Source organism: Lampetra fluviatilis, chromosome 35 (genome assembly GCF_964198595.1).
Source record: "Lampetra fluviatilis chromosome 35, kcLamFluv1.1, whole genome shotgun sequence".
Classification (NCBI taxonomy): domain Eukaryota; kingdom Metazoa; phylum Chordata; class Hyperoartia; order Petromyzontiformes; family Petromyzontidae; genus Lampetra; species Lampetra fluviatilis.
In genome coordinates this window covers 3099890-3115906 of record NC_136309.1, presented here as the reverse complement: position 1 = coordinate 3115906, position 16017 = coordinate 3099890, and the positions used below count along the sequence as shown (strand labels likewise).

The window sequence follows — 16017 nt, the reverse complement described above, 5'->3', positions numbered from 1 at the left end:
CCAGGACCGGTTCAGATAATTCTGACTCGTGTTGGTGGCCGTGAGCGTGGGATTCGAAATCCACGCCCGGCCGCCTTTGTTTCCCCAGTGGCGATGTTTACACACCGCACCAGGTACTCATTTGAGGCCGAGTCGACCTAGGGGGGAGGCCCAGGAGGGGTTCAAAAATTCGTCACTGCTATTTATCGTGAGCGGGAAATCGAACTCGGGTCGCCGGGTTCGTAGCGTAATGTGCTAACCACTGCGCCACCGCTCCCCATACATTCACAAAGATCCCCCCGTATAGCCTTAACAGACTGTAGGGGGCAAGTGCTGCTAGCGAGCACCTATGAAGGCCGGAACGGTACACGAGGGGGTGGGTGGCCAGCACCGCGCCCTACCGCCTTTGTCTCCCCAGTGGCGATGTTTACACACCGCACCAGGTACTAATTTAAGGCTGAGTCGACCTAGGGGAGGCCCAGGACCTGTTCAGATAATCGTCACTGGTGTTGGCCGTGAGCGGGAATCGAACCCGGGTCGCCAGGTTCATAGCGCAGCGCGCTAACCGCTTTGCCACCGCTCCCCACATTCACACACACACACGCACGCAGGCGCACGCACGCGCACACACACGCACACACACACACACGCACACACACACACGCACACACACACACACACACGCACGCGCACACACGCACGCACACACACGCACGCGCGCGCAACAACAACATTTCACCGCTAAGTGACAGCCTTGTGAGCTCCCATCTCGCCCCCCATGATGTCGTTTCCACCAAGGCGCCCTCCGTCACTCAAGACGTCGCAGCAAACTCGCAATATCCGCGCACCTGATTTACCTACGGAGCTCGCGTGCTCGCGGGTATGCTGCGTGAGACGTCGTGACGGGGACAGCTGCGCCTGATGGCAAGCCGCACGAGGAATAGCGCAGACTCCTTCCCACGTCCGTTGCCGCTCAGCCTCATCCGGCCCATGGCCTTACAATCACTCTCTCACGCAAGCGCCCGTAATCATATCGCACTTGGGCAACGGGGTTACCCAATGGCCTCGCTTCGACACACACACACACACGCACGCCTCTTCTAATACGCAAAGACAAAGATCACCCGTATAGCCTGTAACAGACTGTTGGGGGCAAGTGCTGTTAGTGTGCGCCTATGAAGGCCGGCACGGCACACGAGGGGGTGGGTGGCCAGCACCACGCCCGGCCGCCTTTGTCTCCCCCAGTGACGATGTATACACATCGCACAAGGTACTTATTTGAGGCTGAGTCGACCTAGGGAGAGGACCAAGACCGACGCAGAAAATCGTCACCGGTGTTGGGGTCGTAACCCCTACGCTACCGCTCCCCACACGTGCCTTCTCTCAGACACACACACACACGCACCATCAGCTCCCTACGCACAAACACGCACATCATTATCACCTACCAGGTCTCATACACGCCAGCTTCGAATACACACGCACAGCATCACCACGCACACACACACGCACACACACGTACACACACACGCGCGCACACACACATGCACACACACGCACACACACCATAACCTTCTGACCCACACAGACACATTGCCTCGAACACCACCCCCCCCCCACGCCATCACCATCACCACCCACACATCACCACCACCACCACCTTCCACTCACCACCACCACCTTCCACGCGCCATCACCAAACACACGCCATCACCTCCCACTCACCATCACCACACAGGCCATCAGCTCCCACACACCATCACCACACAGGCCATCAGCTCCCACACACCATCACCACACACAGACCATCAGCTCCCACTCACCACACACAGGCCATCAGCTCCCACACACCATCACCACACACATGCCATCAGCTCCCACTCACCATCACCACACACAGGCCATCAGCTCCCACACACCATCACCACACACAGGCCATCAGCTCCCACTCACCATCACCACACACAGACCATCAGCTCCCACACACCATCACCACACACAGGCCATCAGCTCCCACTCACCATCACCACACACAGACCATCAGCTCCCACTCACCATCACCACACACATGCCATCAGCTCCCACTCACCATCACCACACACATGCCATCAGCTCCCACTCACCATCACCACACACACGCCATCAGCTCCCACACACCATCACCACACACATGCCATCAGCTCCCACTCACCATCACCACACACAGGCCATCAGCTCCCACACACCATCACCACACACAGGCCATCAGCTCCCACTCACCATCACCACACACAGACCATCAGCTCCCACACACCATCACCACACACAGGCCATCAGCTCCCACTCACCATCACCACACACAGACCATCAGCTCCCACTCACCATCACCACACACACGCCATCAGCTCCCACTCACCATCACCACACACAGGCCATCAGCTCCCACTCACCATCACCACACACATGCCATCAGCTCCCACTCACCATCACCACACACAGGCCATCAGCTCCCACACAACGTGCTGCTGCTGCTGAGTTGATGATCATATTAATGCCGCTGAAGATAATGCCGTTGATGGTGATGATAATTGTGATGACACTAATGCTCTTCTTGCTTCCGTTGCTACTGATGATGGCGCTGCTGTTGATAATGCTGCTGATGATGATGCTGCTGCTGATGGTGACAATAATAACTGTGATAAGAGAGATATTGTTGTTGTGACTCTGTTATTGCTGCTGCTGTTGGTCCTGGGCCTTCCTACCCTTTCATCAGCCCGCACGGACCAGCGTGGTGAAGTATGGCCACCGCCCCCCCCCCATCCCCACACACACAATGACTATCGCGGCGTGTGTAAACCTTCATCTAGCAGCGGATTAACACAGCTCTGCCCGTAAATACGTAAATAAAGAACCCGACACTTGGACGGATTTTTTTTTTTGCCCAACGAGGCCGAGAACTTTCTCGTTCTTGAATAGCACCGACGGCACGGAGATGGAGCGTCGGGATCAGCCCCGTGCGGTGATGCCGTGCGGATCGCCATCATCGCTCTCACGACGTCCCATCACCCGCGAGGGATGGCCCACGACAACGGAAGATCCTTCGTCCAGCGGTGGATTGACCGTGACAAGACGATCATTGCGCGTGCCGAGTAAGAAGGGCCATTGCCCGAAACGTCGTCGACCGTTGTTGATTGTTTTGTTTGTTTACGAACGTGCTGAGTGTGTTGTTGTTGTTGTTATTGATTGTTGCTTGTGAACCACTGCAAACGCAGCAGCAGCAGCAGCATCGCCGCATAATTTGTTTAATGGGCGTCGACCGATGGTGATAGGTGACGGGTGGAGGTGTGAACTTCCTCGGATTACTCTATCATCATTATTATTATTATTTGATAATAGGCGAGAGACGGGAGTGCTTGAGATGAGATTTGCAATCTCCTCTCTCTCTCTCTGTCTGTCTTGTCCCCCTCCCTGTGAGCTATAGAAAACGAGGCATGCAAAGATGCACTCGTGATATTCTTAAAGCCCGCGTTCGCTGCGACTTGGACACATTACGGAGTTAAGATAACAAAATCATTTTGATCGGGTTAGTCCCAAGCACCCCCCACTGCCTCCCTCTAGCACCCCCCCTCCCTCTCACTGCCCACGCGGTGTGGGAGCAAAAGATTCGTTTGATTCCATAGAGAACGATCCATGCCATGATGCCATGAGAATATGGAAATGGCCCCGATCCGATTAAGCATCAGAACATTCAGCCGGGAAGAAATCCCGCGAGCCGCGAAGCTCTGCGATTGCGCCACGCCACGAACGCCTTGGCCTTCACCGCTCGTTCGAGGCCGAGTCGACCTAGGGGAAGGGAGGCCCCAGCACCGCGGCGTCGGACAATCGTCGCCGCTGCCCAACATCAGCCGCCGGGTAGCTGGGGTCCAACTCTGCCTGCCGGAGATCCGGGGCCGGGTCGCACGAGGTCATTGCCTCGCGGGCACCACCTGCAGCGCCATCGGCAGGGAACTTCCAGGGCCGCGCCTTTGTCTTTGTGTTGTTGTTGTTGTTGTCGTTTGTTGTTGTTGTTAGGGTTGTAGATTTGAAGCTTTCGTGACTGCAAGGATTCATACGCGTAGGTTTTTTTCGGCAAAGTCACGTAGGTAAGAAATAAAAAAAATCATAAATAATTTAAATAATAATAGAAATTAAATAATAAATCACGACGTTTCGGAGGCAACACACGTCTCCGTCATCAGGTGGGACCGTCACAGTAAATTGATAACAGTAAATTTAGCACTTGATACGGTAAATTTAGCTGTGACGGTCCCACCTGATAACGGAGACTTGTGTTGCCTCCGAAACGTCGTGATTTATTATTTTATTTCTATTATGATTATCTCAATAATTTATTATTTCTTTTTTTTCCTACGTGACTTTACCGAAACAAACCTACGAGTTGTTCGGGTTCTCAACTCGCCTCGTCAGTCCACATCACGTCAGTCCACAGCGGCATGTTCCCCGGGGGGTTAAGGACGGCATCGATTTGTTTCATTTCCTTGTTTTACCAACACAACAATTGTCTTAGCAACGGGACAATTGGATTCCATCTTCTACCTTTGACGCGCATGTCGTGTTAATGGAGCGAGATTACATCACAGCTCTGCCACTGCCTCGCAAGCCATTCGCTCCAGAACGAGAATATTTATTCATACAGTGGAGGAATCCGATGAGCTGTAAAGCGCTTTTTCACAGATGCCCAGTATGGGCACGTGGTCAGAAGGTCACCTAACCCCCCCCCCCCCCGTCTCGAAGACGCTTTTTCAAGACGCTTCTGCCACACTGGGACGCTTGGACACATTAACACCGAATGAGTTTGTTGGACAATCCCGGAAACACAAACAAAAAAGGGCGTCCCTGATAATTATCGGCGAGACAAAGGGAGACAAAGGCGGTCCAGGGGTGGTTAATGGCCGTCCACCCTTTGCCATCACCGTTAACGCCCAAGACTCAGAGAGACAGACTCAATCACCCGTGTACGATTGTTCGGGTTCAGTGTTAATGCCTAAGGCTCAGTAGAGCCAGACAACACAATCGTCATTACTTTTTGTAGACAAAACAAGGAAAGTAGATATATATATATATTTTATATTTCTCTCTGCTCATGGAGCAATGAGGACATCCATACTTCATCTCAGCTTCTGACCCTAAAAAAAATTGATGGAAATTCCACGTTACTTTGGCAATGGGTTGGGGGTAGGAGGCGTTGCGCCAGCCGATCTGTGGATTATCACAGGAGTGGAACTTCACCACCACCGCACTCCCCTCCATCCCTACCACCACCTCCCCCAAAGACAAAGATCCCCCGTGTAGCCTTAACAGACCGTAGGGGCAAGTGCTGTTAGCAAGCAGCACCTATGAAGGCCGGCACGGCACACGAGGGGGTGGGTGGTCCAGCACCACGCCCGGCCGCCTTTGTCTCCCCAGCGGCGATGTTTACCCACCGCAACAGGTACTCATTTGAGGCCGAGTCGACCTAGGGGCGGCCCAGGACGGGTTCAGAAAATCGTCACCGGTGTTGGCCGTGAGCGGGAATCGAACCCGTCGCGTCGCCGGGTTCGCAGCGCGGCGCGCCAAAACCTCCGCCGCCGATGTCACCCGCACCACGGCAGAGCAGCAGACGCACTGCCCCCTGATCCGTCTCAATACCGCCGACATGGCCGATCGATACCTTTTAATACCGCCGCCGCCGCACTCAACGCGGTGACATCGTGTTGGGTCTATTTTTTCTAAGCCAAAGTGGACGACGCCGTGAGTGGCCTTGGAGCGCCCTGTCAAAGTCATCGGGCGCGTGTCTCTGCGGTCGGCCGGTCTCGCCGGCGCTTTGCGACCACGAGATGTCGATTTCAGGTTCCCGTAGGCGGGGGGGGGATAGGGTGGGGTGGCGAATGATTTTCGCGACAAACGCGGTCGTGATTTTTTTTGTTTGTGTGCGATCGCGATCACCGTCATCGTCGTCGTCAGCTTTCATGGCTCCACTGCTGGATGATGAAGGCCTCACCATGCTGCCCCCCGCGTTTTTTTATCCCATGATATCCCATGATGTCATTATTATTATTTTTTTTTATTAATTTTAATTTCTTTTTTTACCTACGTGACTTTACCGAAAAAAGTAAGAGTATGATATCACTGTTATCACTATTATTATATTATTAACATTATTATATTATCATTATCATCAATATAACGATTGTGTTCGTCTAACCCAGGAGAGCCTCGTTGAGTCTCGCGACTCATTGCCCAGGAAAGGCCCTGGACAAATTGTTGGTAGATGTTTGCTGTTGTTCACATTTGGCAAGCGTGGTCCATGCAAACAATCCATCCGGCGTATACACAATGGGGGCCTGATAAACTGTTGTTGTTGTTGTTGTTTTTTAAACGCCACGTGTGTAGTTATGTAATTGTTAGCTGGGCCATCAAAAATTACACTGGTCAACAACAACAAAAAATTCTGGCCTGGACTTTTGCAGCTGTTTTAGACTAATTTCAGGGTGTTGATTCCAAAACTGATCTCAGATTTGCTCTATCACATCTCATTTTTATGCTATCGGCATACCTCATTTTCATTGATTTTACCCGAAATTAACTCTGTCACTTATGATTGCAAGTTGTTGCGAGTCAGTGACTGCTTTAGTGTTAAAATATGGTGCTGTATTTTTAGGATAGTGTGTTTATAATATCATTGTATGTAGATATCCACATTTATTTAATACTTTTCTTCTGCAGTTTTTATTGAAAATGCAATATTTGACATCTCAAAAACATGTGATAGACAAAAACTGATGCCAGATTTGGAATCAGCACCCCAAAATTACATTGCAACCGTTGGAATACCTTATGTTAGAAAAAGTGTGTTGACCAGTGTTATAGACTATTGAGTAACAGACAACAAACAACCCCTTCGATAGCCACCGTTAGGCAACTATTGTCATACCGATTAAAAAATCGGTCAAGATACATTTTCATATTTTAAAAATGTAATTCTCATGACGCTCCGTGGTATGAACACGTGTCGTCTCCAACTCATTATTAATGAGTGTTACTATCCACACTGTCTCTCTGGCCATTCTATTTAATTCCTATTAAGAAAAGGCCCAAACCTGACACGTGCCCTATTCTATTTTTGCAATGCCGCACGCAGTTATTGACAAATGTGCCGAGGTTTTATTTACCACGATAATGAGCCAAGAATGTCTGTGTGTCCCGCGCGTGACGTCACTCCACGTCGACCAGCCCCCCTCATTAATAATCATGAGCGGGTGACGTCACTCCACATCGAACAGCCCCCCCCCTCATTAATAATCATGAACAGGTGACGTCCTCCAAATGGACACCCCCCCTCCATGAATAATAATTAGCGGGTGACGTCACTCCACATGGGGGGGGGCGAGGCGCCTCCTCCCCCCTCCTCGGCGTCAACTCACAACCCTCACTACAAAGGCAAAACCCTCACGTCACGTGATCTCCGTCACGCTGTTGAGACATCGAAGTAAAAAGGACGTCGTGATGAACAAGGGATTATATAACCTTTAAATGTAATAAGTCTGTGTCACCGCGGCCTTACTAATTACACACAAATTAATGCAATGAATATATCACGTGGCGGTCTGCTTTTCGCTTGCAAGTTTCAGATGTGCTGCAATAAACCCGTCCTTGGACGGGCAAAAGGCGAGTTTCTAATAATTCTTCCAACATTTACCACAACCGAAACGGGTGGGGTTGGGTAGGCAGTAGGGTGGGGGGGACGGTGGCCCAGGGGGTTACGGAGATTTATTTGGCTAATTGCGTTCACGTGATTGACTGTGGGGTGTGGTGGAGGGTTGTACGACACACATTTTACGCGACCTAATCTGTCTGCGCATTTAAATGCTTTATTTTTTTTTTACTTTTTACAAATATTTTAGCAGGTAAGGCGATCACAGATGATCGACAAATGAAGTGGCTCATCGCTTGCGAAAATTACAGCAGCCAAAATTTAGTTTAACGAACTCGGCCGGGGTTTTGAAATTAAATGCCGTTTGGTGACACTTCTTTTCTTGATGACCTGCGATGACACTACGATGACACAGACTCATATTTGCTTTGTGGAATTTTTTTTATAATGATGATGATGACAGCGGCCGCGGTTGTGGTGGTGATGATTAATGCAATGCCACCCACATTAATTATGAATGCTGGCTTAATTAACTGGCCTCCTAGACGCCCGGGTTTCACAGCTCTTTAGAGCTTCGCTAGTAATGCCTCATCAAACATTGATCACCGACTTCGCCAAGATGGCATTAGCAAGAGGCAGACTTGCTCATGATGAAGTTTTTTTGAGTTAGATCACGTAAATGTAATTGTGTCATAAACTCACCTCCACCTGACACAGCCAATTAGACCCACAGAGACCCACAGCCTCATACAGAGTGCCATAGACTCACAAACGCATAAACTCAAACAAAGGTCCATAGACTCGCACAGAAACCCACAGACTCACACAGCGACCCACAGACTCGCACAGAGACCCACAGACCCACATACTCACACAGAGACCCCATACTCACACAGTGACCCACACACCCGCACAGAAACCCATAGACTCACACACAGACCCACATACTCACACAGAGACCCACAGACTCATACAGATGCCCACATACTCACACAGAGACCCACAGACTCACACAGAGACCCCAGACTCACACAACGACCCACACACCCGCACAGAAACCCACAGACTCACACATAGACCCACATACTCACACAGAGACCCACAGACTCATACAGATGCCCACATACTCACACAGAGACCCACAGACTCACACAGAGACCCACATACTCACCCAGAGACCCACAGACTCACACAACGACCCACACACCCGCACAGAAACCCACAGACTCACACATAGACCCACATACTCCCACAGAGACCCACAGACTCATACAGATGCCCATAGACTCACACAGAGACCCACAGACTCACACAAAGACCCACAGACTCACAGAGACCCATAGACACACACAGAGCCCCACTCGATACAACACGCCGTGGATGTGAGTGACGGATCACACTCCACTGCAGTCCCAATGTAGCCGTGACTCCTTCATTCGGCGTTAGTGACGAGCGGCGCGGTGAGTCGTTAAGGACGAGTGGAAGACGAAAACTTATTTCTCTGGGACCTTTTTTTCCGGTATCAAAATGATGAAAGAAGAAGAAGAAGAAAAATAGGCGTCAGCCTTTCTGGCAATGACACGGGAGGTGTTAAGATGTAAAAAAAAAATGCAAAAAATAGACACCCATTGCATCGACTACTTTTTGCTGTGCCCAGAAAATATCGTGTCCATACGAGGACTCTTCAGGCTCTTCAGGTAATAAGAATGTGAGCGGTGGAAGTAAGGCCATGGGTTTATCCGGGTAATTCTAGATTTTAAGCTTTGATGCAGCAAATCTGGCTGTGACGGTCCCACCTGATGACGGAGACTTGTGTTGCCTCCGAAACGTCGTGATTTTATTGTTTTATTTTTTTATTAATTTTAATTTCATTTTTTTACCTACGTGACTTTACCGAAAGAACTAAGAGTATTTATCCGGGTAATCTTCGCAGGCTCTCAAGACTGTCCTGCCACGTTGGGGGTGTTGATTGAAGCCACGAATGGGCAGAGTTTGGCTTCCCGTGCGAGAGGAGGAAAGTGGAGAAAACAGGGAGAGAAAACTCCCACCATGCGTACCACTCAGAGCTCCCACCACGCGTACCACTCAGAGCTGCGCTGAACCCAACGCTGTACTGACATCTCCTGGCCACCACCACATCATCGTCTACAAAATAGTCCGTGAGCCCAGGCCAAATAACTTTAAAATAAAATAAAAATAAAGTAACAATTGTATTGGGTAACACATTCCTGCTGAGGGAGCTGGTAGAAACGTTGGGTTGCTCGGTCAATGGCCAGGGTCAACGGTGGCGTGGTGTATTCCGCAAATATGGCCGACTGTGAGGGCAGGCACAAGCCGGCGTGAGTAGGTTAAACGTTGAGTTTTATAAGGGCACCACGGGGTGACCAGCCCCTCCCCACCCAGCCCCACCCCTCCCACCCCCCATCCAGCCCCACCCTCCCCACCCAGCCCCTCCCCACCCAGCCCCCACCCTCCCCACCCAGCCCCTCCCCACCCTCCCCCCCCCCAACCAGCCCCACCCTCCCCACCCAGCCCCTCCCCACCCTCCCCACCCAGCCCCTCCCCACCCAGCCCCCACCCTCCCCACCCAGCCCCTCCCCACCCTCCCCCCCCCAACCAGCCCCACCCTCCCCACCCAGCCCCTCCCCACCCTCCCCACCCAGCCCCTCCCTGCACGACGGACACAATAATCTCCCGTAGGCTGGTGTAACCAGGAGGTTTCTACCAGTATATATTTTTTTCCTTATTTACGTCTATATTTCCTATCTTCGGCACGTGTTCCTTGATACTTGGTATCAACGAAAAGTGGAGGCTGTGACGGCGCGGCCCGGATGGCGCAGAGGTCAGGGGTCAGAGCCGAGAGCTTCCGCAGCCGAGATTCTGAGATAGAATCCAGACAGCTGCCATTGATTGAGCAGGTGGTCTCTCCCTACCCCGTCACCGAAAAAGAACGCTTCGCCTAATATCTGACACATTCGTCAATAGCACTGTGGACTTTATAAAAAATAAATAATATACAACAGACGACATCTCGGCAAAATGCTCTTTCTTCACAGCGTATAGAGAGGCTACGGAGGCAGAGAGAGTGATTGTAATAACAAGAAGAGTTGGAGAATGCATTTTTTGACACCACAGGGCCTGATGAGAATTGCGTTTAAAAATAAAATAAAAATCTGACCCAGTTTTTTAGTTAGCGTATTAATAGCCACACTACGAGTAACTGGTAAGCAACACGCAACCCCTCAGTAATCTATAGCAGGCGGCGAAATTAACACATACACATATACCACCTCCCTTATAGTCCGCACTCTCCTCTCCCACCCCCTCCCCCCACGACCTCTCTGCTTGATTCACACGGGCGAGTTGATGTTCCTGGCCGACGCAGTGGCAGGCTCACTTAACCGACAGGCCTGGCAGCTTGCAAGTTTTACATTGCTTCACCCGTAGTGGCAGTATTCATTTATACTGGTAGGAACATCCTAGTTACACCAGCTCACAGGGAATTATTGTGTCCGTCGTGCAGGGAGGGGCTGGGTGGGGAGGGGCTGGGTGGGGAGGGTGGGGAGGGGCTGGGTGGGGCTGGGTGGGGGGTGGGAGGGGTGGGGCTGGGTGGGGAGGGAGGGGCTGGTCACCGCGTGCTGGCCTTATAAAACTCAACGTTTAACCTACTCACGCCGGCTTGTGCTCGCCCTCACAGTCGGGCACATTTGCGGAATACACCACGCCGCCGTTGACCCTGGCCATTGACCGAGCAACCCAACGTTCCTACCAGCTCCCTCCGCAGGAATGTGTTTTTACCAGAGGTGTGGACTCGAGTCATGTGACTTGGACTCGAGTCAGACTCGAGTCATGAATTTGATGACTTGCGACTCGACTTGGACTTGCATAACAATGACTTTGTCCCACCTATGAGATGTGGACTCGAGTCATGTGACTTGGACTCGAGTCAGACTCGAGTCATGAATTTGATGACTTGCGACTCGACTTGGACTTGCATAACAATGACTTTGTCCCACCTATGAGATGTGGACTCGAGTCATGTGACTTGGACTCGAGTCAGACTCGAGTCATGAATTTGATGACTTGCGACTCGACTTGGACTTGCATAACAATGACTTTGTCCCACCTCTGGTTTTTACACACACACACACCATCCGACCACCAACCTCTACCCACATTGACTCACATGGGCAAGTTGATGTTCCTGGCCGCGTCCGCAGCCTTGTCGAGCCCCATCTTGGCGAGCACGCCGCTCAGCAGCAGCACGGCGATGACTCCGCACACGGCCGGGACGACGACCCCCGTGGAGACGTCCACGTTGCTCTCCGTGGGCTCCTCCGCGATCGGCGTGGGGCTCCGCGAGGGGGTCACGTGGTTGGCGCACGCGTCCTGATGGAGCCGCTGCTGTGGGTCCGTGCAGCAGAAGCGCACGTTGCAAGTGCCGCAGCAGTATCTGTAGCTGCCGCTGTTGTTGCAGCTGAATGGGGGGTCCCACTGATCCATCGCGTCGTAGTAACCGCGGCAGGTGTTCGCCTCCTGGCTGGAGGACGATGTGCGGGAGGGTCGGCCAGTGGTTGGGTTGTTCTTGTTGTCGTTGTTGTTGTTGTTGTTGCGAGCAGGAGGAGTAGGAGGTCCTGGGGGGTGACGACGAGCAGCAGGAGGAGGAGGAGGAGATGGAAACGTGGTGGCCAGCGCACGGCCACGGCTGTTGGCGAAGCCGGGGTGGTGGTGCCGCCGTTTGGGGCTCGTCGTGGTCCTGGGTTGGACCTCGTCGGCGGCGGACGACAGCAAAGCCCACACGGCGAGCAGGGCGAGCAGCAGCAGCAGGGCCGACGGGGGTGGTGTGGACGGGAAGGGTGATGACGACGATGTTGTTGATGATGTTGATGTTGTTGTTGTTGACGATGAGCAGGTGTACTGCCATGATGTCGACGGCGGCACCGATGGTGATGATGACGACGATGATTTTGATGGAGACGATGATTTTGATGGAGACGATGATGATGATGTTGATGATGATGGAGGTGCTTTTGTTGTTGTTGTTCTTGTTGTTGTCGTTGATGACGACGATGATGGAGAAGAAGAAGATGATGAAGACGGTGACGACGATGGCGATGATGGAGGCGCTGCTGGCGATGGTCGCGAGGGAGAAGTCGGTGGCAGACGATGAGGGGTCTCCATGGCCGCGGCTCCATGCAAAGCGTCCCGACCTCGGGGTCTCCCTCCCGTCAGGCTTTGTGACGGGGCCTCATGTAGCTGCGGATAGAACATGGAGACAGCTTGAGTGGGGATTGGGGGGCAGGGAGGTGAAATATGGGGGGGGGGGTGTTGGAGCGAGGGGGGCGGTGGGTGGGGGGGGCACAATGGGTAGCTCAGGTGTTGTGTCAACTGTTGTTGTGTCTATTGTTGTGTCAACTGTTGTTGTGTCCATTGTTGTGTCCACTGTTGTTGTTTCCACTGTTGTTGTGTCTATTGTTGTTGTGTCTATTGTCAACTGTTGTTGTGTCCATTGTTGTCTATTGTTGTGTCAACTGTAGTTGTGTCTATTGTTGTGCCAACTGTTGTTGTGTCAACTGTTGTTGTGTCCACTGTTGTGTCAATTGTTGTGTCCATTGTTGTGTCTATTGTTGTGTCAACTGTTGTTGTGTCCATTGTTGTGTCTATTGTTGTGTCAACTGTTGTTGTGCCTGAGAGAGAGAGAGAGTGTTTTTCGAGGAGGTCCTTCTGCCAGCAGTGTTGCAATCGAGCACTTGCAGGGCTGCACGTGGCCTCTCTGTGACCAAGATGTCCAGGCAAATCTGCGGCTGGAGCGAGTGAGCACATCGCGCTCCAAACCCACCCAGTTGAGTTCGATCCCTGACCATGGCCATCGTGAGTGGCTGAAGGGTGACAACTAAATCGGTCCTCATAATAATTCATAATAAACGTTTTTGGGTTAGATCGCGTTGTTTACAAATGTGTCGTAACCCTCCACCGGTAGGCTAAAGTCGTGAACTTTTTGCCTTTTGTCAACTTGACACTTTTTTTTACTGATTGGCCGTGTCGGGTGGTGGAGGGTTACGACACATTTATAAATAACGCGATCTAACCCAAAAACGTTTATTATGAATAATATTGGTCGCGAAAGCCTGCACGTGTTAAACTAAATCGGTCCTAACCCCCACCCCCACCACCCCCCTCCCCCACACCGATCGCCTTCACCAAGCCGAACTCACCAGGATGGAGAGGTACGCTTCAGCACCCCGTGGGGGGGAGGGGGGGAGTAAATGATTAAACTTAATTAAATTAAAGTAATCTCATACTCGGATTATCCAACTTTGAAAATGCCAAATGTGATACGTTAATTCTGATCCTGTGCGCCGTTAATAATGTAAAGCCATCGCCCGTTGATTGATGATCCAGCGCGCACCGACTCGCTCCAGTCACTCGCTCCAGTCACTCGCTCCAGTCACTCGCTCCAGTCACTCGCTCCAGTCACTCGCTCCAGTCACTCGCTCCAGTCACTCGCTCCAGTCACTCGCTCCAGTCACTCGCTCACCCACAGCCATTCAACTTCGTGTCACTCTTCTATCGCTGCTACTGCTGCTGCTGCTACTACCACGGCTAATCTGCCCGTGAACTTCACTCCTTGATTGCTCGACCCAAGGTGTGTTCGTCGGGATAAGGATTCTTCCATCTCATCTATTACTGTGTCCAACCTCGATACTGCAGGTCACAGCAGCACACTCACACACTCACTCACACACGCACATTCACTCACCCACCTACTCACACATTCACTCACACACGCATATTCACTCACTCACCTACTTACACATTAACTCAACCACCCACCTACTCACACATCACTCACTCGCCACACTGCAGGTCACAACAACACACTGAAACAAAGACAAAGATCCCCGTATAGCCTTAACAGACGGTTGGGGCAAGTGCTGTTAGCGAGCACCTATGCAAGCCGGCACGGCACACGAGGGGGTGGGTGGTCAGCACCACGCCCGACCGCCTTTGTCTCCCTAGTGGCGACGATTTTACCCACTGCACCAGGTACTCATTTGAGGCTGAGTCGACCTGGGGGAGGCCCAGGACCGATTCAGATAATCGTCACAGGTGTTGGGATGCCGGGGTTTATAGCGCAGCGCGCTAACCGCTACACTACCGCTCCCCAACACAATAATACATTCACGCACTCACTCGCACATAAACTCACTCGCTCACCCACCTACTCACACAGTCACCCACCCACGCACCACACTGCAGGGCACAACACTTTTCTCTCTCTCTCTCTCCACGTTTGAATTCCATCCCAGTCATCTTTTCTGCTGATCTAACAATAACAACAACCTTGCTCAAGTCAACAAACGCATCAACTCCGATCCGTTGCAACCTTAAGGAGTGCTAATTGTTGCTGGCCGCTTTGGTGAGTAATTGGGTGCAGTGCTCAGCCAATGAAAACGAACGCGCAGATTTCAACTTTACAAGGAACGTCACAGACGTTGTCCGTGTCCTGGACTTAGGGATTGCGGATGATTGCGGGTGCCCGTGCATTCCTTGCCGAGATTAATCCACTCAATGCAAACGCGTGTTGATTCGTAAATATTTAAAGAAAGAGAAATTACACGAACGTGCATAATCAATTGAGTGCGTGCTGTTTAAACACACGCGCACACTCGTAGCCACAAATACAAAGATCCCCCTATAGCCTTTCATAGAACGTTGGGGTAAGTGCTGCTTAGCGTGGCGCCTATGAAGGACGGCACAGCACACGAAGCGGTGGGTGAGTCTACGCCACGCCCGGCCGCCTTTGTCTCCCCATTAAGGCTGAGTCGACCTCGGAGAGGCCCAGAACCGGTTCAAATATTCGCCACTGATGTTGCTCCTCGTGAGTGGGACTCGATCTCGGGTCGCACGGTTCGTAGTGCAGTGCGCTAACCACCTGATGACGATTGCTTGTGTTACGATCGAAACGTCGTGATCTATTATTTTTTTTTCTACCTACGTGACTTTACCGAAAGAAACAAAGACTCTATGATATACGGGTTGGTTTTTTCTATTCTTTTAAAGGCCACCCACATAATTTGTCGTGACAAATGTGTTGAGTGTGTTTTTTTTAATTTTGTTTAAACGTGCTTGCTCGCCACTAATTACGTCCAATAGCCGTGAAGGCCAAATTAAGACTATTACAAAATAACTCCACCGGAAAATTCGTCTAGCAACGTGCCATTGTGCCCATCTGCTATTAGCCGGGTCCACGCCCAGAGCGAATCAGTCGCACACACACACTCACGAAACACTCACACACAAATCGCGCAACTCTATCGCCGCCTGCAAAACAAAACCAAAAAAAATTAACCCGTAAAAACAAA

At 51.5% G+C, this 16017-nt stretch overlaps 1 protein-coding gene across 1 annotated transcript in view; it reads right to left on the bottom strand.

Annotated features, from left to right (window-relative positions):
* LOC144944517 (uncharacterized) overlaps window positions 1-16017 on the bottom strand; it is a 93791-nt gene that overhangs the window by 62355 nt on the left and 15419 nt on the right. Inside the window, exon 2 of the mRNA XM_078872727.1 lies at window positions 11838-12907. Within this exon, the coding sequence (XP_078728853.1) occupies window positions 11838-12832 (995 nt within the window). The 5' untranslated portion in view covers window positions 12833-12907. The remainder of the gene's footprint in view (window positions 1-11837; window positions 12908-16017) is intronic.